Genomic DNA, 24874 nt, shown 5'->3' on the forward strand with positions numbered 1-24874 from the left:
AACTCACTTTGTAGACCAGGCTGGCCTCGAACTCAGAAATCCGCCTGCCTCTGCCTCCCAAGTGCTGGGATTAAAGGCGTGCGCCACCACGCCCGGCTGGTCCTGAGTTTTAACTGCTGTGATGACTCCTGAGTTAAGCCATGAAGGATTTCAGTTAGCAAGGCAAATAGGTTTGAGTCAGCTTTCTATTCTTATTATTCAAATGAGATTTGTTGAGGGCTGACTGTACACTGAGCAACTACGCACTGAGGCTTTGAAAAACACACAGGAGCCTATTCTTCACTCATGGGCTGTGGCGGGGCAGAGAATAGTGAACAGGAAATTCAATAGAGTCACAAGGGTTGGGGTAGAAGTGGCGATGGATACTATGGTTTGAGTACCATCTCCAAGACGAATTTTGGAATTTATCAGCCACTGTAACTATCTTAAGAGGTACAGAACTTTAAGAGGTGATCAAGGCCATTTTCCTGGAAGCCAGTTCCAGAAAAAGAGCAGGTTAGCTTGATATTCTGTCTCACACACAAGCTTTTTCATCATGGTCCTACCCAGATGAAGCCTGTCCATCATGGACAGCCACCCTCCAGAATCACAACTGAATTAATTCTTATTTTATTACACGGTCTATGGTGTCCTCCAAAAGCAGCAGGGACAGACAAAGATCAGGGAGATGTGGGCAGTTGTAAAAGCATCCAAGCAGAAATCAAGGCAGGCTTCCTGGTGGTTGTACTGTCTCAAGGAAGACTACATGGGAGACAGATGGCAAAGGAAGGTGGAAAGCTTCCATTTAAAGCCACCTGCATATGGGAACACTCATGTCTAGAAAAAGTCAGGAGTAAGTATTTGCACAATATGGAGGAATACAAGGCTCATGGGAGAGGGGAGATGGGGGGGGGGTGACTTCTGAGAATCAAGGAATGCAGTTCAAGTTCCTTTGCTGGTAGACAGACAGACTGTTCTTCAGTGCAGGGGATGGGGAATTCAAGCAAAAGATTGGAGGTGGTCACCTCCAAGGGATGATAGAGGCCGGGGAATCACAGTGAGTGTGAGGACAGAAGGAGGACTCAAAAGAGATTGAGCAACGGGAAATACAAGTTTGTGATAGAGCCAGTCCAAGACTGAGGAAGAGAGCCTGGCACAGAGGACTGAGTTCATTGGACTTGTGCAGTGATGTATATGAAGTACCATTTGCCAGGACAGGAAATGGAGAGGAAGAACAGGCCTGGGGAAGAAATAAATTAATTATAAGGAAGTTGAGTGTTAAATGGTGAGCATACAGCAGGTGCTCAAAAATGTTCATAGAGTAAGGGAACACGTGGGTAAAAATGTTCATAGAGTGAGTGAACACGTGGGTAAAAGTGTCCCCCCCCCCCCATGGGAAGAGAGCTCTCTCCAAGATGGAGAATCTTGAGTGACTTTCTTCTCTGTGGTCTTCAAGGCACAGATGAAATGTAACTCGCGGGAGCTGTTGTGGTGATTCAAGGCAAGGATGCAAGGGGAGAGGAGGGTTCAGGCACCGAATTCCAGCAATACCAACCTCTCAGCACAAGAAATGGTCTCAGGAGGGTCTCAGCACACAGGGACAGTAAGACAGGCAAACGTAAGAGAGGCCCGGGGAGACGGCCCAGTCTTAAAGGGCTTTCCACATAAGCTTGGGGTTTGATCCCTAATACCCGTGTAAAGGTGACATCAGTGCTAGGCTTGGGAAAACGGAGACTTGGGTATCCCTGGGGCTTTGTGGACAGCCAACCTGCTCTAATGGGAAGTTCTAGGTTCAGTAAGAGAACCTGTCTCAAAAAATAAGGTAGAGAGTGATGAGGAAGATATTCGAAGTCCACCTCTGGCCTCTGCTTCCATGAACCTCACTCACAGTAGTGCATACACATCAAATAACATACGTGTATACACAATGTTAAAAAAAATAAGCAGAAAAAGAATAGTACTGGAAGAAAAGAATAGACACCCCCCCCCCGCCCCAAGCTTTTGGTAGCTTGGATGGCAGAAACTTGCTTGATGGGTTTCATGGTATTCACACTGACTGAATCATGTCTCCACCTAAACTCTTAGCTTGAATCCATACCCTCCCCTTGGTAGTATCTCTCTATAAGAACGTTAGGAGGTAGTTAAGGTTGAGGGAGGAACGCCACACGTCTTACTTAGACTTATCAAGAGGGAGTGCTAGCTCTTCATCTTCCCTCTCCTCCTGCCCTCACCCATGAAGAGCCAAAGGCACTGACACGCTAGCTCCCTGCAGGGCAGGAAGCTGATCCTGTTCTCAGATGGCAGTTTTCCTAACCAAGAGAAAGGAAATGCATGCTGTTCCGACTACCTGCCTGTGACATTTGGTGATGGCAGCCTGAGCTGACTAAGACAGTACCTGACCCTTCAGAGTTGCTCTTGGTAAATATAGTAATCAATATTGTTTCAGTGAAGTGAATGAATGAGTCACTCATTGGCATGATTACAGAGGCACTACTCCTTCAGAGCTGCGTGATTGCCACTCAGGGGGGCGGGAGAGAAGAGGGGCATCTGCTAGCTAGCCTGAGGGTCCTGGATCCTTAGGGAAAGTGGGAGGCAGCCATGACTGTGATTAAATGCAAGGAAAGGCTTAAGCAAAGGCTCAAAACCTCCAACACTCTGCTATCTGTTGGCTTTTCTTCTTAGCATTTGGTGGGGTTGGCTTTGAGATTGGAGACAATTCTTCGTAGATTGTGTGTGTGTGTGTGTGTGTGTGTGCATCTGTCCATTCATGTATGTGTAAACTCTTCTAACATTATATGAACCTTCCTGAATTTAGGTGTATTTAGCCACTGGTTATTGCTCTCCACAAAGGAATAACACCCTTGAGCTGACAATGTGATTCTTCAAGTAAACAATAGATAAAGGCAGGAAAGGGACACTGTGTGACAATAATTGGGATAATTACAACTCATGTGTTACTCATGGCACTTGCCATAAAAGCCCTTTCTGAATTATCTTCTACCACATGCGAGGCAGGTAAACAGTACAAAAAGTTTACAAGGTATTTGAAAAAAATTTTCTAAGAAAAGATAAGATGAAAGTGGCTAAATTCTATTACGCTGAGCATTACCTCTGAATCACTCATTGATCTCTAATAAAGAGTAGCCGTTATGCCTGGCAACCGAGAATTGGAATTATCTTCAAGACATCATCTGGGAGGCAGAGTAGATCTGAGGTCACAAGGTTGGTCAAGGGACTTTGGATGAGTTATTGGTTTACAAATATTCTTTCCTTGTATTGGCAATGGGGTGGTAAGGCTTCCCACTGGCTTCTGGTTGCTGTGTATCCCTGTGGTTTTCCATCTCCAATTGGCTGCCTGTTACTATGTATGGTTACTATGTATCCTTGCGGTCTTCCAAGCTTAACATATCAACAGGTTAAGCTTGAATTGATAACTAGATTTTGATTAGTATATTTACTAATATTGATTGCTATATCTACCAAGAGCAACTCTGAAGGGTCAGGGACTGTTCTTAGTCAGCTCAGGTTGCCATCACCAAATTAAAGTGAAAAAATCTACTGTTCTGAAAAGGTCTACAAATGAAAGAATGTTAGTAAATCTGAGGGACTTCCAGGGCTCCCCCTCCCCAGGCAGTAGGCTCTGAGTAAGGCAATTACAACCCTGCACCCTGATGCCAAGGGAAGCAGATGCTGGAAGCCCAGTGCCTGGACGGGCTTTCTAATGGGTTGTATGTGCTCCAACATATAAGTGAGCACCTGGGTCAGGTAGAAAAAACTCAATGGCAACACATCAGCCTGTAAAGGTGGGGGATTGATTAGAAAGGGTACAGGGGACTTTCTGGGTTGATTGAAATAGTCAAATGCACTATACTTTGTTTGACATGGTTGTTAATAGTGAAACCAATCCATGTTTGTCAGGTTGTATACTTAATATATGCACATTACACTGAACATTAATTTTGCTTCAAAAAGCAATACTCTAAGGCCAAAGTCTAGGAGACAAGTAAGGAAAAAAAATCAGTGCTCAAACTATCTTTAAAACGAAGAGCCCTTTAGAGGGAAACTCAACACGCTTCTGCTAGAGAGGAGAATAGCATTAAATCAGGGCTCAGCACAGGTTCTTAGCAGACCTGGTCACTGATTCTTGAGATGGTAGCCAGCACTCTAGCAGATTATGTTGAGTTTAGAGCCATCCTGGGCTACACAGTGAGTTCCAACACAGTCTGGGCTACATAGTGAGTTCCAGCACAGCTTGGGCTTCAGGTTGATACTTTCTTAAAAAGGAAGAAGAAGAAAAGAAAGAACAAAATGGAAAGAGAGAACACACACACACACACACACACACACACACACACACACACACGCACACACACACCACACATACATACACATACATAGTACACACATACACTCACATACACACATATGTGCACATATACATTCACACACACATACATATACACATACATATACACACATATATGAACACACATACATACGCATGCACACACATACATACACATGCACACACATACATATATACACTCACAAATACACATATACAAACATACACACATGAATACACACACACACATACACACATGAACACACACACACACCATTTATAATCATGGTAATGTTCAAAGTGTACAGAGCTAAACTTTTCTCATCTCAGCGCAGGGAACATGTTAGTAGCGTAAGTTATCATGCACCGACATCTCCATTTTCTCTTTCATGTTTCTGTAGAGAGATAAAGCCTTCAGTGAAGCTGGAGAGGAAGCTCTGCCTGGTCCTAGTACTGTCTGGTTAAGAACTAAAATGGAAAGCTTTCTGGTGAATCACACTGCTAAGCACTGCTGGCTTCTGCCTCGAGCTTAGATGGACTTGAAGTTTGATTTTTATGGCTTCCGTTGCTGTGAAGATAGGAAGATAAACATCTTAGCAAAACACAGTCTGGAAAGTGCGGCTGGATGGCCGTGGTCACGGTTAGTTTTCAGAAAGAGTCGTTCAGACAGGTTGGGGTGTTGTTTTGTCCTTTGAAGTATCTAGATAGGAAATGAGTCCATATTTGGTGAGCTAACAATGAGCAGACAAGATTCTCAGGGTCAGGCCTTTGAGTTGCTCCTCGGTGCGATGAGGCAACAAAAATAACGTGAGTTCAGGGAGGAAGAGGATAAGTGGTTGAGAACTACAAAAGGGACTCAGAAGAGGGCGGCGCTGGAGGATGGCCATGAGGATGCGCTGGTGCTTGGTCCGAACCTCAAGACAGCAGATGCTTTCTTCCAAGCTAGAAAAGTGAATATTCTAAACGGGGAAAAAAAAATCAAGAAGAGAAAAGCTTTGGGGTCTTTGGAACAACAAATTTTCATTCATCAGGCTGAGGCATAGCCTGTTTGGGGGTGACAGACTACAAAAGACTGGTCCAGGAGGGAGGAGGGGACTCTACTCTTAGAGAAGCTGGGATTTGGGGTAATGATAAAGGGGAGCCTGCACTTAGACAAGTGAGGTAAGAGGCCGCTGAAAAAAGATGCGCAACGCATGGGAATGGAGCATGCAAACTACGGGTTTGGGAGTTGCTTCTTGGATAACTATAGAAGGCAAAGGCGTGTCAGACCAGAGGCGGCGATGCTGTGTCCTGTGTCCGGAGAGAAGTGTTGGCTCGGGGGAGAGAATGATGATGGGTGCTTGATCCAGAGTCTGCACTGGGCAGGAAAACAAGGCAGCCCATGTTCTCCCCTTCACCTGGGCCAGCATCACGGTGTGCTCAGCCTAGGACTCAGAGAGAAGAGGGAGGAGACTCCAAGAGAAAGCAGGTGGCTAGAGTAGTGGGGGTGGGGTGGGGAGTGGGGGAACCAAGATGGGGACCATGCTTCCTGCCACACAGCCCTGTCCCTGGGAGACAGAATTGACTAAGAGGAGTCTGAAAGCTATTCCTGGAAATACCTATCTTGAGATAGCTCAGGCAAACTGGAATTGTAAATTTCTCCACAGCCCAAGTCCCCTGAGATGATAGCCTGCCTTCTTATACCCTTCCCATGCAGATCTCCAGATGCCTGCCCCCCCCTCTCTCTCTCTCACACACACACACACACACACACACACACACACTCCAACTTTCCTTGACTCATTTCTTTTCTACCATCTCTCCTTCTTTTGTTGCACAGTCTAGTTGGACTGGCTTGATGAGTGTGACATCACTGTTGACCTACAGGAGGGGCCCCTGTCATCAGGAGTCAACACTATTTCCAACAAAGGGTTAACAATCTTTTTTTCCCCCTAATATTTATTTGTTTGTTTGTTCATCTGTGCAGTGCTAGATCTCAAACCCTCAACTCCCCATATGCTAGGCAAATGCTTCATTACACCACAACTTCTCAATATTAATTTGTATTAGATATTTATGGCCATTGCCGATTGTTGAGGGAACTTGTCTAAGTCCCGATATCATGACCTTGAGTCTTTCCAAGCACAAAAACGTACAGTTGTGGCATGATATCATTAGTATTTTCTTTCTATTTCTTTCTTTGTACTGGCTCAAGCGCCACTGATAAATCTCTTGGTAACTGCCTAGGGTCCTGGGATAGAGACCGGCCACTCCTGGCGTTGTGATTAGAGTCACTTAATACCTAAGGTAGTTACTAATGTTTGGCAACAAAGGCTCCTTTAGGCCTCCTGTGTCCTGGGACCCAGGATGAAGACAGAGTCAGAGTACCTTGTTAATCTGTGTTGTACTGTGGCGGAGAGAAGCACTGAGAACCATGGGACACCACTGGAGGTACAAGACCTCTGTATGCAAGGGACGCCGGGAGCTACAGCTGTGAACGTATAATCGCTTTAAAGCAAAGCTATTTTACGGTCCTAACTTTAAGATTAAAATAATGCCTCTTTTGGGATGTGTTTACAGACAGTAGTCAGTAGGTTGTTGGTAGAGAGGCTGGTGGTAGGTTTGACTAATGAAGTGAGGGAGTCTTGCATTTCAGTTGGAAACGTATCCCTGGAATGCCAAAAATATTTATTTGGAAGTCTGACTTCCAGATGCTATTGGTAGCATGGTCACTGAGCATCTTATTCAGAGGGGAAGTGGGGCTAGAGCACTTGACTCATATATATCCCAGAAGGCTTTTCTTGTTAAATGACATTGTTTAGGAAGAAGATCCCCTGGCATAGTTTATAAACTTGATCTCCGCACACTGTGACTGGCATTCTAGTTCATCTGTGAGCCTGTGGTTTACAGCCATCTCGGTTTACCTCTCAGTAACAGAAAGCACCGGGACATTTCTGGCTCCACAGGTAGGAGGCAAAGGGGGCTGGAGTTTCTTCTAGGAATGCTGATTCTAGCTGGGCTACTGCTGTCCCTCAGCAGACAGCAAGGCTCCCGGACTCCCGCTGCCATTCATCCAGCGTCGTGCAGGAGCCCAGCTGCCGCGTCTGCCGGGAGGGGCTGCCAAGTGCCCTGCCTACTGGCTGCTTCCCGAGAGTCCCTGCCACTCCACATACAAACATCCACACACGCTCTGCCTTGATCACACACCGCGCCACTCGATCATTCGAGCACATTCCTTCCTTCCGTCTTACTGTCTCAGCCCTTGACTTCTACAAACCCATGGAACATTTCTGGAAAGACGCTCTTGAACCAGCAGGGTAGGATCCACTTTTGATTTCTCTCTCTCTCTGTAGCTTGAGCGGTTTGAGAAAGCAACTTACCTTTCTGCTTAGTGTCTGTCTCCTAGCTGGAGAAGGAGGCTGTGCTGTTTTTCTATGGGGAGAAATCTGTGCGGCTCTTTTTTTTTTTTTCCTCCGCTTTCTGGACTTGTAGGATTCTATGTGCCATTTATATATAATTTGGCAGGCTCTGATTTTTAAAGAGTCTCATCTGAAGTGCTTGCTTTTGCATGTGTTTTTTTAAAAGGCATTTGAAAATTGAAAGTGTGATTTATGGAAACTAAATCATCTGCGAAAAGATTGCTCTAGAAAGTAATGGTTGCTGGCCATAAAGAGAAATATCTGTGATTCACCTAATGTATTTTAACCCTTCCTTTGCTGTCAATGATACTTATGGGTGCTAAACTCAACTTTGTCTTTAGATTTAAGCCAGCTAAGCTGTGGTTTATCCAAAATTATCTGTTTTTCTAAGAATTAGATAAATAGTGTGCTTAGTAGAAAATATTTTTAAAGTGTTACTATTAGTAACAGCAACCTTGACATTTGCATGTGTCAGTTACTCTTCCTGGGTATATGGGCTAGCAATTCAAGTCATATGCTAATGGTTATTTTAGGGGATACTTGGTTGGGGCATATGCAGTTTATTAAGAAAGTACAAACTATCCAAGTTGTATCTTTTTTTTTTTTTTCTAAATTTGCAATAACAGGTGCGTGTGAACTCAATCAGAATTTAATTCAATACTGGATAAAAAACTTCTTTTAACCCATTTGTCATTCGAGTCTTATATTCTTGTGTACCCTCCGCCGAGGGAACCCACAGGGTCCATTTGTAGAATTCAAGAGCTGAAAGGTAGGAGAGCCTTTCAAAAGTTTCTGGTTAGACAGACAAGGTTACCCGATCGCCAGAGCTTTAGTCAAGGACCCCAGGTGACATTTTATGGGAAAATGTCTCAGTCCTTGCATGGTTTCCCCAAGTTTTGGTTGCATAACCTGTGGAAGGCAGGGACACCCGAGTGTGCCTAACCGAAGCTTTTTCTGAATCATATCCACAAGAGAATTTCTAAAGGAAGCAAATTTGGCACCGGGGGTCCAACAAAAACAGAAAAGCCAGGCTGGGCAAAATTGCCATGGCTGTGCTGGAAGGGACCCCCTTGGGGAGGTTTTTTTTGTTTTTTTGTTTTTTGTTTTGGTCAGGCTAGGAAGCTGAAGGCTGGCAGTTTTTTCTTGACTCCAAGTGCAGCTCTTCCTATACACAGTCCATCTCCATTCGACTGGCCCTAGATGCCTCCTATCTGTGTCCGCTGGAGCTAAATATAACTGTCTGTGGCTGGCTGCATATGCAATCACACACCCCATCCTACTTGCTATATCTCAGTTACAGATACAGTTACCATCCCTCCAGGGTCATTCTATGCACACACTATGTACTTCCAGCCAACAAGAAGACTGAATCAAACAGAAAGGAAGACAAAACAGAGACAGATTGGAGCTTGGCACAGGCACACAGGCAACACATCAGGAAAAGAAAGAAAGAAAGAAAGAAAGAAAGAAAGAAAGAAAGAAAGAAAGAAAGAAAGAAAGAAAGAAAGAAAGAAAAAGAAAAGAAAATCGCCTGTGGCTTAGTCTGCATTTGTTGCAAACCTAGTCTTCCTTAGGGCGGGGGTGGGGGTAGAGGGGGCGCGGCTACCGGAGCTCCTTTTGCCGCCTTCACCCCCCGCAGCGAAATCCTGCAGCGAAGTCCTGGAAAGTTAAGTTCAAGTAAGCTAGCGGTTCCTTGGTTGCGAGCAAGGTGTGAAGTTGCCAGTAGTGCCTGGAAGCTGCAGCCCCTGGGCAGTGGTTTCCAGCAGGTTTGCGATGTCTAAGAGCAGGGGAGAGCAGTTTGTAAAGTTGGAGAACCCGGGAGTGGCTGAGTGCGCTCGCTGGAGTTGGGTCACCTGGACTCGGCAGGATAGCTTTGCCCCTTGGCAGGGGCAGGGGCAGGGGCAGGGGCAGGGGCAGGGGCAGGGGCAAGGGCCAGCACTGGTGCCAAGGGGGACCTGCGCTGCGCCTCCTCTAATCGCAGGTTCTACTCTTTTTCCAGGTGGCCCATCTGCTGCTGAGCCCTCTGCGTGCACGGGGAGCCAGTCTGTACCTCGCCGGCTGCCACTTACCATGACCATGACCCTTCATACCAAAGCCTCGGGAATGGCCTTGCTGCACCAGATCCAAGGGAACGAGCTGGAGCCCCTCAACCGCCCGCAGCTCAAGATGCCCATGGAGAGGGCACTGGGCGAGATATACGTGGACAATAACAAGCCCGCTGTGTTCAACTACCCCGAGGGCGCCGCCTACGAGTTCAACGCCGCCGCCGCCGCCGCCGCTGCCTCGGCGCCGGTCTACGGCCAGTCCGGCATCGCCTACGGCCCCGGGTCCGAGGCGGCCGCTTTCAGTGCCAACAGCCTGGGGGCTTTCCCCCAGCTCAACAGCGTGTCGCCCAGCCCGCTGATGCTGCTGCACCCGCCGCCGCAGCTGTCGCCTTTCCTGCACCCGCACGGCCAGCAGGTGCCCTACTACCTGGAAAACGAGCCCAGCGCCTACGCCATGCGCGACACCGGCCCTCCCGCCTTCTACAGGTACCCGCGCCACGTCGGGGTGGCCAGTGTGTCGGGCCTGACCCGGGGAGAGAGGGCATGAGGGTGGTCACCGCGGGATGCAGATCGCCCCCTCCCATCCCTGGGGGGGGGGAAGTCAGGAAGGATTCTTTGCAGAGCCCGCCTTAGCTCTATTGGCAGCTTTAAAACAACAATAACAACACAAACAACAACAATATTCTCCGCCTGTAGGAGAGGCAGATCCAAATGGCCCCCTGTTCCCTAATTACACAATTGGAAAATAGTCCAAAGAAATTATTTATGGGGCGAGTAACCCAAAGGTCCAGGTGCTCTGTGCTACTAACAAGGAAACACTTTATTAATAATTTAAAGCTGTAGGTGTTTGGGGCCAGTGGAGCTCAGGAGAGATTTATTAGTCTTTTTTTTTTTTTTGGTTTTTTTGTTTTTTTTTTTTTTAATTATTTCATTGTGTCGGGTTCAATGTTCTTTTAACTAGAGTTCTGGACTGGAAACACCCAAGGTTTACTGAAGAGGATATGCTTTTAGGCAGAGGGACCCGTGGATCTCTTTCCCCCTCTTCCCCATTTCTGGGTTCTGGATTGAGTTCCGATTGCTCAAAAATGCTGGTACGGGAGTTGAATGGGTCTCAACAAGTTTTGATTTCTGGTCGAGTTCGAGTTCGAGCAGATTGCTGGCATATGACCTCTGACAGCTGGGGATTTATAGGTGTCCCATGTGTTTACAACATACCACATTGAAACACCAGCACAGTAATTCCCCTACAGCTACATTTCATGTCTGGCCCAGCAGGCAGTGAGTGCTCGGGTTAGCTACGTCCGCAAACCCCCCCCCCCCACCCCCAAGGCACTGTGCAAGAAGCCAGGGCAGTCCAGGACACAGGGGAATCCAGGACACAGAGACTTTTCATGACCTGAGTGACAACTGTTTTGTGTCCTCAGTTTTTGTTTCTCCTAAGAAAGATTTTTTGAGCCTCCCCCCCTTTCCTCTCATTTCTGCTTCTTTTCCCTAAGGGTCTGCAGAAGGTTTAGGTGGGTGGGTAAACACCTGTCAGAATTTCCCAGGGGACAATAATACACAGGCCAGGTCCAGCGTCTTTGGGTGCTCACAGGCTGCGGAATCAAAACTAGCCCACTGTAGGCTGGCTTTGGGCACTGGCTCAGGGTTCTCTTTCCAGATGTATTTACAGCAGAAGAAATAGGACTAAGGTACATCTTGGCCCCAGAGGACACTGAAGGATGAAACCATGCTATATCCCAGCTCGCCTTTAGCCCACCCAGGAAGCGAAAGCATCAGGCAGCAAAGTGGGTCAAGGCCCAGATTTCACATTCAGGATCAACAGTGAATGAAACTTAAAAAAAAAAAAATTTTTTTTGGGGGGGGGGTTAAATTAATCTCACTTGCTTTAATTCAGGGTTAAGATAGAAAATGCAAATAATTTATTCTCTAGATCCCCAGTGCCCCCCCCCATCCTGAAAACTGAAGGAACAAAATATAGCGATTAAGACTAATTCATACTTTAAAATTTTCTTGCTGTTAAGGATGGTATTGGTAGAATGTGAGTCTCATAACCTTATGATGGAGTTCCCAAAGTATTTTCTTCTCCATTTAATTTTCAGTTCTTTTTTTTGCAAATTAATGCCAGTGCATTTCAATGGGAGCTAATGAGGCTGCTCCTTGTCGGGTTATTTACTGCCTTGCTAATAATTACAAAGTGAACACGGGAAAATAAAAAGAGATCACATTTATTCAATACCGCTTAGCATCCCGGCGTCAAAGAATCTCACCAGATATACCCCATCTTAAACTTTTAGTCCAGATGATAGCCAAATACTTCTCCCTCCCTGTAAAAAGAAACAAAAAACAAAACAAAACAAAAACCCAAAAAACAAAAACAAAAAAACCCCTACAATGAAAAGAGATTCTTAAGATACAGATCATACACAGGTGGAATTCTGGGTGAAAATTTAGTTTTAAAATGATTTTCTTGCTTGGCTTCTTACTCAAGGCGAAAGGGAAGTATCTACGCCAGTGTTTCAAATGGATGTTTGGTAGTTGTTTTTTCCTCTTTCTTTTTCTTTTCTGAATAACCCTGGATTTTTTTTTTAAAGAAAGTAAAGAATTGAACAGGCTCTTAAAAAACAAAACAAAACAACAACTTTACTTTTCCTAAGCACTTCTCAGTAGTTTGGGGGCTGAAAACGGCACTTTTCAAAATCGCTTCTCACGAAACAGTAAATGATGAAGTCACTTTACCAAGTCAAAGTTTTAAAAAAATGAACAAACCCTAAAAGAATAATATCTTGGAGTGAGTGCATGGTGATGCAGTGAGCGCATTTTCTGACTTTCAGGGTCTACGGATGCTAGACTGGTGAGACATTGTCCTACATTGTGGGTCAGGATCAAAGAAGTTTGAAAGATACAGGCCTAAAATATATTTAGGAGAAAAGCAAAACGTGTAGGTTAAGTCACTGTAATTTTATTTATATAAACAAAAAAGCTAATTTGTCCATCTTCATTTTATTTTATTTTTTTCTATCTATATTGGCTTGGTGTCTGTGGGCCAATAAAACCAAGATTTATTTTTCCTGATTGTGGAGTGGGGCTGCTTTGTGAGCTCTTTATGAGTACATATTCCAGTGGGCCACAGGGATGTTTGGGGAATTTGGGCGAAGCTTGATTTACTCTGCGTCTACATGCTGTGGTTACTTTTTCCATTGGCCCCAACATGCAGCCATATTTAGGTATGAGGAGACATAGCAGGTAAAATAGCTTGGGGGCATGTAATTAAGTGAGAAACACTGCCACTTGTCGAGGTAACTTGTTGCGGAGACGTGCTCTGTTGGTACTCAACAAGCTGTGGTTTTGTAGGTTGTGTGGTACTGAGAATTTCATGGAAGTCATTTTATTCAGAATTCTTAGGGGTTCAGACAACTTTGAGGATTTCAAAGGACGTTCAAGGTGAAACACTTCTCACCGAGGCTTTAAAAAAAAGTTCAACACAGGTGTTTAATGCTGCCTGGATATTTTAAATTTTGTCGGTATGTCTAGGTGCGACGTTTCAAACCAGACCAAACCAAACCAAGCTTAAGAAACAAGCTGTCCACATCAGCCAATCCCCTGATAATTTGGATCCCGATGTCTGTGTACTCTGGAGAACTACTTTGCCTGTGGTGATCACTGAAGACTGCCTTTCAGCTTTGAGGAGGTCCTGGGAGAGTTGAGGGATGGATGTTCAGGTTTTCTGTGGTTCCACCCATGCACTTGAATGATCTGGCCACTCCTTTCCTTTTGGTCCTTACATGTTTTAATCATTTAAATTGCTGCCGACTACCTGCCATGTCAAATTGGTCTAAGAATAGTGCAAGGTGCCACGCATTGCTCGGGACAGAGCTGTATGCTTGGATGTGAATGGAATCCTGTCTCCGTGTCCTTTCTCTTTTGTCGCCAGCCCCATGTGGCTCTTACCGCCATGGAGAGAGCTCTCAGGGGGTAATTTTGACTTACTCCAATCTTATGTGGTGCTCTGTTAACTTGGATCCCATTCCCCAGTTCATACATTCATAAAGTTGTGAAGTTCATAATTTGAGAGAATTTGGGTTGAGCATTTTTGGTTTCTTACACTTTAAAACAGAAGGCAGGGGCAGTGAACAGCAGGGTGAACAATATCAGCCTTCCGAGGATGGCAAGAACACAGAGCTTTCCACATGAGACTGTGCATGTGAAGGCAGTATGTAAGCTACACAGAAATCGCAGGCTTTTAAATTACTTTACCCACATTTGAATAGCTGTTTGTACATTTGTGTGCACTAGAGCAAGAGGAAGAGACACATCTGAGCAGCCAAGAGTTTCTTTATAAACAGAGTGTAGTGGTAACACGAAGTGTTTTTCCTGCAAGCCAGATCTGCTGGTCATCATAAAGAACATGTGTGTTAGAATATCCAAAACCAGTCTACATGATCACGTGAAAAGGTTTACATGAGGAAATTCTCGGATTTGAGTCATGTTTTTTTTTTTTTTTTTTTTAACCAACTCCATATTATACACAAGTTGAACCCTTTTATATCTTCCCTGTGATGCCAGGGTTCTTTTTAGTGTAATTATAGAAGGCCCGGGTTGAGAGAGCAGTGTATGGAGTGTGGTGGTCCCGTCCTGCATCTCCCCCCTCTCCCCTCCAGCCCTGGGAGACCAGGACCGGTGAAAGGGGAGAAAGAAGCAAATTAACTTTTCTTTAGAATGTTGGGTCTCAGTTCACTTATTCGGCAAAGGAAGATACCGAATGGCTACTCTTGTTTAGAACCAAAATGCATACCCCCAGGAAGATTCTAGATAAGCCAAAAGTACTGCTGTTTACCGACCAGAGTGAAAGCATAAGAGGTTTCACCAAGAGGAGGCAGTGGCTTGTCAAAGTCACTAAGGAGTCTTTTTTTTTTTTTTTACGGGTCCAGCTCTTGCAGTGAATTGATGGATAGTTTTGTTTTTCAAAGAGCTCCCTCTTCATCCTGCCATCTTACTCCCCAAGTGTTCAACTGAAGGTTAAAGGAGACACCTTTATGATATGCTTGGTCTCAGGGTACGGGAAAAATAGTTGCTGTGTGCCTGTGCCTGAAGAATATTAATAGAAATTCCAGGAATACATTTGCCTTAATCAATAGTGTCTAAAGTGATGCATACTTAACTGTATTTGGTTAAAATGTGACAATTAGAAAGATATGTGTTCCATTACCAACTGACAGAATTTTATGTAGTTTAATGAAGTAATTTCAAGTGAGTTGGTTTAAACAATAAGGTTGCCGTAACTGTTTATAAGTGATATGGTTAAGTCCGGTGGTGACCTGTGATGATACTGTGGAAGATGGTGGTGATGATGGTGATGGTGGTGATAGTACTGATGGTGACAGATGAAGTAGATGATGGTAACAACGGTGATAATGATAGTTACAGAACACTAGGCTCTGTCTGGGTATCGTGTTTTTCTGGATACCATGTAGCATCGGGATGTTTATCCTATACAGACACCAAAGGCTTCTAATACACTTGATTTATTTTATTTGGCTATGATTTAAGAATCAGAAAATTCCAGTGATATTATCAATCAGATTGAAATGCTGTACTTCTCCTAAACATGTATGACTGCTATGTGAAAATGTCAAACTTACTCAAACCACAAACAAATGCGGGGTTCCGATCCTTTAAAATTTTTATAGGGATACATGCTATTATGAATTTGTTTTCCAAAAATTCCCTCCCCCTGGACTCAGTACGGTAGTATGGGCATTTCTCCTTGCCCCCACTATAATTTTGTACTTTTTGGAGTCCTTATGCCTTACACTTAAAAAACTTTGGAAGTTCACTTGGCGCTAGTAAAGTCTGTCAAATAATGTTCAGGAATAGGCATGTTAAAGCGACGAGCCCTTAAAATTCTCAGATTTATTGTTGATCTGGATAGTGGAGAGGGGCTCTGGGGTTCTGGGGCTCTGGGGCTCTGGGACTCTGGGGCTCTGGGGTTCTGGGGCTCTGAGGTTCTGGGGTTCTTTCCTCTCCTTTGGAAGTCGCATTGCTATCCGCCCCTGACTTTCTCTTTGCGGCCATTCTAGTCCCTTCTTCAGCCTTTGTCCTTCCTTCATTCCCCAATTCCCGAATGTCGGTATGTTTAGGGGGTTCCAGCAGTGGACTGGGGGTATTCTGCATTATTCAGCAGGCACCTTAGTTGTTGGTCTTTGCCTCTATTACAGTTTTTAAAACAACTTATTTTAAGGCCATAAAAACAAAAGGCAATTATTACCGATTAGTTTCTCACAACTAATAATCCTAATCGTTAGGTTAAACGCAGCTGTCTGTGCTCTGCCCATTTATTTACTCCACGATCTTTTTTATTTTCAATTCTTTCTCATATTTTCTTGTTTCCTTTGTTCTATCTTTGAATAAATATGTAAACACTCTTTTAAAAAACTCTTTCTGGATCTTCCCTATCAAACTTTCTTTTCTCTTTTCTTTTCTGTTTCGGTTCCATCTGTTCATGCTCCTATTTCTCCTTCTCCTACATTTTCTGGCTTATTTCTTTATAGACCTAGTTCATCTGTTATTTTAACAATGTTTGGAACAGGCCTTGAGACTCCTGTCTACTGTAGGAAATCCGATAGTGTGGGGCTATGCCTTCATAACTCAGGAGGCCATTAACTAAATAGAGAGTTCCAGAAAGGATCCCCTACCCCAGCTTTACGGATAGAAGCTTGAAGGGAAACGAGGGAGTGACTTCTACTTAGCAGAATGTCTTGGCTAGCTCCTTTATCCCTCCATTTGGCTCCGATCTGAGACGAATATGGAGGCCGTATTTCACAGTCAATACACTTTTGTGTTTCCAGCCAGTCATAGGATGGCACTGCCTATAGCAGCTGGGGAAATCTTACTGACAGACATTTCAAATGCCGTTTTTTCTCCCTTTTCCATGGACACTGCTTATGACAGAGAGATAACGAAAAATGCAGTTAGGGCCATTGTTCTGCGGAATTCTAGAATCATGTGAATGTGTGCAAGACATTTATGCTAATTTCCTACACCGTCCACAACAACAACAAAAAAACCCCACTCATTTCAAAAACAGTTTGAGTGTACCTGTGATTCATTTTACTTTTGTCGTAAAGGCATTTAAATGGTGCTTCGTGGAGAGGCTGTAAAACTTCCTTAATGCTTTGTTGTCGGGAATATCATTGATTTTAATGATCTTTTAGGGAGATGAATTTTTGTTTTGGGGTAGACTTTAGAGTATTTGTGCCAGGATATTTCCAACAGTGTGGAGTAGGAGGATGCATTTCCTAACTTGACCTCAAGACACAAGGTAGACATTTAGAAGGTGTTTTCGTTAGTTACAGGAAAGGGATTTGGGGACCCTGGGAAGCCTCCTTGGGTTCTAGTAAGGAGGATCGTTGAGCACTGAATGCTCCAAACAGACACCACATGTAGTTCACATCCACTTCCCTCTACCCTCAGCAAGGCTGTGGACGTGAATGTGTTGAGAAGCTGTTGGGAGGATGTGGGCTGTGGAGCCTAAGCTGCAATGTTCTCTGGGAAATTCCATGCAGGATGGGTTTTTGTGATGTCTTTGGAAGAATGTGGAAAGTCTGTGGATCTCTCCCTCCCTGGAGGATGAGTACATCCAGAGGGCATTCCACGCGTAGTCAGCCCATTCCACACACAGTCAGCCCTCATCATCCATCCCAGAGTCTGTACTTGAAAATTCACTCACTCACTCACTCACTGAAATTGATCCAAAGCCAATTGGAGTTGATGCTTTTCTGCTGTTTTGCTGATGTGTGGGGAGTGACAAAAACTTGAAGTCATCTGCTAAGTATTTTCTTTTCTATGGTTAAACATGACATACTTTCTTCTTGCTTCGTGCTGTTAATGAGTTATTTTGGGGATCTCTTGGTGGCAGAGTGTTGGCATTTTTATCCGTTTTGTTTGTTACTTTATTTTAATTTTTTCCTGTGTGCGATGCCCCTAGGCACAGTGCTGAAGTGCTATCTAGTGTTTCTCAGTGCCAAAGGCTGCCAGAGATGAGCTGTATTTAGGGATAAGCTATAATCTGGTTGAGTGAGTTCAACATTAACGAGTCAACAGTTTACAGTAAATGAAGCGCTTTGAACTGAAACACACATAAAATAAGGTTTTGTATTGATGGGTTGGTAAACTGTGACCAGAGTCTCCCAGGGACCCACCCTGTTTACCTCTCCAGGAGCGAGGATTTAGAGCCCATTAACTATATATCCACAGTGACTTCATAGAAAGTAACTACCAGGAATAATTAAGGGCATGGTGAAAACACACGTGTTTGGGAGCCATGTCTCTAGCCTGTGTATCTAGTCTGCCTTGACTCTTGTCTCGCTGTAATTTTTGGCAAGCCACTTAATTGTGTGATAAGGTATATTCACGTGTAAGATGCCAATCAGAATAAGAAATACATATTTTAGATCTTGTGAGGATTAAGTGAATTTGTAGGTATCTAGTGCTCAGGACATGAACTTGTAACATGCCAATGGTTTTTGTACCAGCCTTTTGTTTATTTTGTCCCCTTCTTCTTCTACTCTTTCTCTCCCTGAGACCCCATTTTTCTTTCTTTCTTTTATCTTTTCAACAAGCTCGTACTAAATAACCAAGGCTTTCCTTGAGTTCCCAGACCCCCTGAATTATGGAATCACCAGCTCTAGCAACCTTTATTCCTTCTTTAAGAGGAAGTTGAGAGCTATCCACCGACGACGAAGAGAGGGGCTCTTGTTCTAGGTCCAGAGTGTTTGCCCTTCTGATTAATTTGCCTACAAGGAACCAACTTTAATACCCTATTGTGATGAGGAGTTAAAGTTTTCCAACCAGAAGGAAGCAGGAAGCTAGTATTTCTTGAATTGCTTAGGATATGCCAGGTACTACCCTGGCAAAGAACAAAACAAGTTGCAACCTCCAAATAAGTGAGAGTCATTCAGTCGATAAGGACGAGGGCAAGCATTCAATCTGGTGCAGTGAAGCAATCTTAGAGATGGAAGGGTGAGGCTGAGGCTGAGGCTGAGCCACTCATGGGAGAAGCTGTCACATGCAAGGCAGGGAGGACAGACTTCTGTGACATGGGGTAAAGGGACTCTCATGTAAGCACCCAGAGAGAATGGTTGCAGAACCATCTACATTTATTAAGAGCTTACTCAGACCTGGGCCTCATCTCAGAGGTTTTAACCACTTCTCTGAGGTTAAAGCTGGATAGGCAACTAAAGAAAACAAGAAACTGCTCTTTAGGACATTTCTGCTGGGCAGTCCACTGCTTTGAAGCTTCCTTGGATGTCTCTGTGACTGCCCCACCTACTCTCTGCTCATTTCATATACATGAACTTTCTAGAACAGTTTTACATATGGAGACATGGGGGTGGTGGAACGGTCCCTGGTGGCCTCCAAGGTTTTGTTACATTTGAAACTCTGAGCTGAACTCGTGATTGATTCTCAAGTGGTGTGGATGCCCAAGGCAGGGTCAAGAGGGCACAGAGGGCAGAAATGACTGCGGCAGTCCTTTCCATTTCTCCTCTTTCCAGAATGAAATGGAGGTGATCAGTTGCAGTTGATGTAGACACCAAGGAGAATGGAAAAATGTAGAGACTTTGCCATAGGATATGAGATGAAATTAAGTCACGGATACAAGCCCGCATGCATGTTAATGATTTTGCATGATCTGAATTTCTCTCCATGCTTAGATTGGTTAAGGTGATGTAGGGTCTTGTATCTCCAGCCAGTAGAGTTCTTTTTCATTTAGGCTTTTCAGAGAGTTACCACACAGCATTAGGCTGTTAGCAGCAGACAGTAACCACTAGAACAACAGTCCTCAACCTGAGGGTTGGGACCCCTTTAGAGATTGATGACCCTTTCACAGGGGTTGTATATCAGATATTGTGCATATCAGATATTTACATTTAGATTCCTAATGGTAGCAAAATTACAGTTATATGAAGTTTCAACAAAATAAATTTTATGGGTGTGGGTCACCACAGCATGAGGGTCTCAGCATTAGGAAGGTTGAGAACTGCTGTTCTAGAGCCTATAACTGAATTCATATTGGTGCAAGGGGTTGCCTGCATGACGAAATCTAGTTGCACATCTGGAAAATTCCTGATTTCAAAGCCTTTTTATTTTTTGTTTTGTTGTTGTTTCAAATAAAAATCACTTCCTTGCACTGAACTCAGATGAAATGACCCCCCAGCTAGATTACAGTTACTTCTCAAGCAACCACTTTGCCTCTCCCAAGCTCTCCCCATCTCTGTGAACTTCTGCACAGTGGGATGGGCCTTTCCGAAACCACGGAGCTCCGACTAGGGTTTTACACTTTCACTGCCAGTGACATTTTTAATGCACTTGTCTGCAACAAAGGAAAAAAAAAATCTGACTCAGTTAAAAACTGGAAAAATAATGGGCTTCATATCCCCCTTCACAAATCCTTCTCCCAACATTCCATCCTCCCTTGACACTTGATATTGTCCCTGCTTGGTCTCCCTCCTCAGTGTTGTAATGTCTCTACACTCACAAGTCTTTAACACACCAGAGGACTCGCCTTCACCCGTCTGCCATGAAATATTTGAAAAATTAGCAATGCTCTTGGAATGTATGATATTCTTGGTGTCTCTCCCCTTCCAGTTTTGTTTTTCTTTTAAATGACTAATTTGTCAGAAGGGGAGGGTTGCTAAGGGTCTGTCTCTTGGCACTTCAGCCCCGCACTCTGTCTAAGGCTTCTTTCTGTATTGCTCAACCCTCAAGCCTGCTCCTTTCTCGGCCATGATGTCTAGAAGCAAGACTTTGAAATGTTGGAGATATGTATACATGCATCTCCTTGGGTGTCTTTTCCAGTGTCCACATTTCTTTTTTTAACTATGTAGTTAGTATTTCTTTTAAAAAAATTTAAATTAACTTTTGAGGAATTCATGTAGTGTATTTTTATCATTCTTACCTTACACCAACTCCTCTCAGATCTGCCTATCACTCATAACCCCCCAAACTTCACATTCTTGTTTTTCTTAAATAGCCCTCCAGCCCCAGTTTGTACTGCCCATATACTTATGGGTGTGGGTCTGTCTATAGGAGTGTGGTCGACGAGGAAAGGACCCATCTGCTGTTCATAGCTAGAGGCAAGCAAGGGCTTGGGAATCCCTTCCTCCTCCATGCTGGGATGTTGACTGTCTTGATCCCATGTAGGTCTTATGTTGATAATCACGACTGCTGTGAGCTCATCAGCATAGTAATCCTGTCATATCCTGAGGATATGTTTTTTTTTCTGCTCCTCCCAGACCTCTGGCTCTTAAAAATCTTTCTGGGGTTGCTTCTATGATGGTCACTGAGCCTTGGAGAGAGGGATCCATTTGACCACTCTGTGGACATGTATTTTCTATACTTTGGCCAGTGGTGTGTTTCTGTGCTAAGCATTTTCTACTGCAGAAAGAAATGTCTCGGATGAGGTCTAAGAGCAGCTGATCTATGGACAGAGAGCTAGGAATTTAGAGGGCAGTATACTACTATGTCCATTTGGCAGATAGTAGGCTCACCCCTAGGGTCAATGCTCCCTGACCATGGGTTCTTGGTCTGTAAAGTGCCAGGCATGTTTGTGAAGTGGGCCTTAGATACAACCAGAAAGCAGTTGGTTATCTTCATAACATTTGGGTCCCTATAACACCTATGGGCAAATCCTGCTATTTGGTTGTTATTGTTATTGTTATATTGTTGTTATTGCTCCTCAGGGAGCTCACAAATGGATAATGACTATATTTCTTGGTGATCAGGATCTAGCCCTCAAACAATAAGGGGTTGTTACCTGCTTTCCAGCCTAGGGCTCCGTGGTTATTTATTTTTTTTCTTTGTGCTTAGGAAATGGGATTGATTAAATCAAACCAGCTCTGTCCCCCTCCATCCCCCCCCATTTATCAAATATCTAAGATGTCTGAGTTTGATAAGAAATGGGTAGCAAAGTCATCCAGGGACCCAAAGACTTACAGAAAATCTAGTCTCTTGAGATTTTATATTGACCGACTATTGACATAAGGGTGGTGCCAGTCACTTCATTATATGCCTTTAAACGCACAGACATGGCAGTTTGTCTCCGAAGTCTCGTGTCACCATCTGCTTTCCTAGCACATGGCTGGTCCTCCTTTACTCTTGTTGGGATTTTGCTCTCTCCAGTTCAGATTTTATTGAATATTCTTTAGCTTGCTGCCAGAATACCTAATTCCAGGCTTGCCTGTCTACTCGGCTCCTTCCCTGGCCTAATGGCCTCTGGTGCTTTCTCAGTGGTCATAGACTGCATTCACACTCCTGTCTGTACCTTCCAGTCAGTCTCCAGAGATCACTCCAAGGAGCTCTTGTCCAGAGCCATGCACACCTTGCCTCTTCTTTGTTAGGACCATGCCACTGGGAAATCAGGGCTCTGCTCAAATGCTGCCTCCATCTGGCTTGTTTTATAGTGTCTGTTGTATGCATATTGGCCTTTTTGTTATGGTCACCATGGGATTTCTTCTGGCTGTAAAGAGATTGGTCACGTCTATCTGTTCAATAGTTTGTATAATTGATAGAAGTAATTTCATAGATTTTGTTAATTAACTCACCAATTTATTGATTCAACAAGCTCCACCGGATTTTGATCAAGTCCGGGATCCAATAGCAGACACAGAGATCTTACACATTCTTCTCAAGGACTTTTATAGTCCAGGAGACAAATAAGAGTCTGAAGAAATGACAGTGGGCCAGGAGTTGTGTTCAGGAAGAAACCACTAGAGGTGCTATGGAGAATATTTGACCAAGTAGCCAGTCCTAGTTGCCTGAGACAGAGGTCACAGAAGGTTTGCCTGAGCAAGGGGTGCTCGCCTGGGAGTTATGAAGACTGAGATGCAGCCACATGCAGGAGCTGGGCAAGGTCGCAAGCAGATGCTGCGCTTGGCTGCTCAGGCAGTGGGTTCTTGTAACCCCATACTGTGGAAATGAAAATACTCAAGAGAGCCAAAAACTGTTGCCCTAAAAAAAAAAAAAAAAAAAAAAAGTAAATTAGTAAGAATCAAAGAGATAAATGAAAATACCCACAGCTTGTGTGCTTGAGGAGCTTTGAGTACAGGGCACTTGGCACAGTGGTGATAACTTTACAAGGATGCTCTGGTTTAGTTTCTACGTCAGACCCAATAGCCAGTGCGATTGTTCTACTCATTTATGGATAATGAATCTAAACTTCAGAGAGGGGAGCTTGAGGGGCCAGAGCTGGTGGACCAGGGATTCAAACTCTAGAAAATGAAGCTGAAAATGTAAACGAGCAGAATGCTCCGTGGAAAAAGTGACGGTATGCCTCCTGCCTGCCGCTGGCCTGTTGGATTGTGGCAATTGTTTATATCTCTCTATTGTGACAAAGCTTTAATCTTTGACTATGTCCTGGGGGCTGCTGCTTTCTGTTTTTATAGGAAATGGCTGTTTTTATGATGCTTTACTAAATGTATGTTTAAACAATTTCCCATTAAGTAGGGCCATGATTTCTCTTCTAATCTCAGAAAGAGCTATTAAATGTTATCCTATCCATGTTTGCTGATAGGGGCCTTATTAATTCCTTTGCATGTGAACCCAATCTTAGAATTTAAAATTGGGGTTGGAATGACAGTGTTCATTTGGTCCAGCCCTCTGTCCATGTTCATAGGTTTATAGGATCATAAAGTAGAGTGTTTTTAATCCAGAGAAGAGGCTAGACTTGCGATACTTTTTTTTTTCTTCTTCTGTAGAGCTCAGACTACAGATCCTCAGCGTTTTAACCTAAAGAGAGACCTCAGACATGATTTCTCTCTATGCTTTCTGAAGTCCAGAGAGGCATAATGACTTTCTCCAGGTTCTGTAGCTGGGAGAACAAGAGTCAGGGCTGGGTGGAATGACTCCTGACCACCTCATCACACTTTTAATATGCAGAAGCGTAATCAATCCCAGTTCACCCAGGGGGCACCGTGTCCAGCTAATTGTTGGAGTTCAGGCATTTATGTGCAGTAGAAGCTCAACAGCAACAAAGTGGAATGAGGGGATGCTTGGCTCTTGTTGCTAAGAGATTAACGTGCTGGCTAAGGCGGGCGCTCCGGCTGCACCTGCCCAGACCGTCCATCTGTTTAATTGATACACAGTCCGTGCAGAAAATGCTAACCTCTGGAGGTCAGCTATCACTCCATGGCAGAGACGCGTCTTCCATACTTGCCTTTAGATTATCTTCTCTCTGCCTAATTACCGTATCTTGTTTACTTTTGATTGAATATTCCCTTTCTTGTTTTTCTTATCTTTTTTTTTTTTTTTTTTGGTTGTTGTTCTTGTTGCTTCCAAAGCTTAATGTTAGGGAATTACCTTGCCAGATTTCTCTAGAGCCTCATCCTGACACTCTTCAGATTTCAAAAGCAGTTGGATGTGATTTTTAGCTCTGCCCTTACCAATGCAAAAAAAAGCCTGCGTCAGTTCGTTTTAGTAATGGCGAAAGTGAAGAAAGCCAAGTTATCGCTGTTGAAAAATCATGTGTCTTCTCAGAGACTAATTGCTAAGCCTCGCACCGATTTTGTACTGTTTACTATTACAATTTTTTTCCCTCTCTGGTTGAATATTGCTCCAGAAAATGAAATGTAAGTTTAATAAGAACAACAATAGCGGGGGACACATGCTAGGTGTATAATTAATGTTCTTGATAAATGGTTAACAGATTTATTATGGCTGGTGGTTTATAACTGCACAACAAAATGACAGCTTGTTCTGTGGAAATTTATATTTACCAAGATAGGCTCTAGAATTAAGGAAGCAAACAACATTTTTTTCCCACTTTAACATTTCTAACGAGTTAAGGAATTATTAGAACTGTCAATTAAAGTATTTGAAAGGGCTTCGGCAATCATTTTATATTTCATAACACTCTAAGGAGAGCAAGTAGGAATTAAATATGCTCTGATTACAGTTTTATGCCCTCTCTGTGTAAAAGCCAGATTACTTGAAGGAGGAGGACATTATATGGATTTCTTTTTTTTTTTTTTTTTTTTTTTTGAGACAGGGTTTCTCTGTATAGCTCTGGCTGTCCTGGTACTCACTTGGTAGACCAGGCTGGCCTCGAACTC

General features: G+C 43.9%; 1 protein-coding gene across 6 annotated transcripts in view; it reads left to right on the forward strand.

Annotated features, from left to right (window-relative positions):
• Esr1 (estrogen receptor 1) overlaps window positions 1–24874 on the forward strand; it is a 356422-nt gene that overhangs the window by 94388 nt on the left and 237160 nt on the right. For 4 of the 6 annotated variants that reach the window (XM_021220986.2, XM_021220984.2, XM_029533029.1 and 1 more), the window contains one exon: window positions 9722–10253. In XM_021220986.2, coding sequence (XP_021076645.1) covers window positions 9793–10253 — 461 coding nt within the window. In that variant the 5' untranslated portion in view covers window positions 9722–9792. Of the gene's footprint in view, window positions 1–7216; window positions 7270–7483; window positions 7621–9721; window positions 10254–24874 lie in introns of those variants that run through there. The other 2 variants (XM_029533031.1, XM_021220985.1) reach the window with 2 other exon arrangements.

The sequence above is a fragment of the Mus pahari genome, chromosome 21, assembly GCF_900095145.1.
Source record: "Mus pahari chromosome 21, PAHARI_EIJ_v1.1, whole genome shotgun sequence".
NCBI classification, from domain to species: domain Eukaryota; kingdom Metazoa; phylum Chordata; class Mammalia; order Rodentia; family Muridae; genus Mus; species Mus pahari.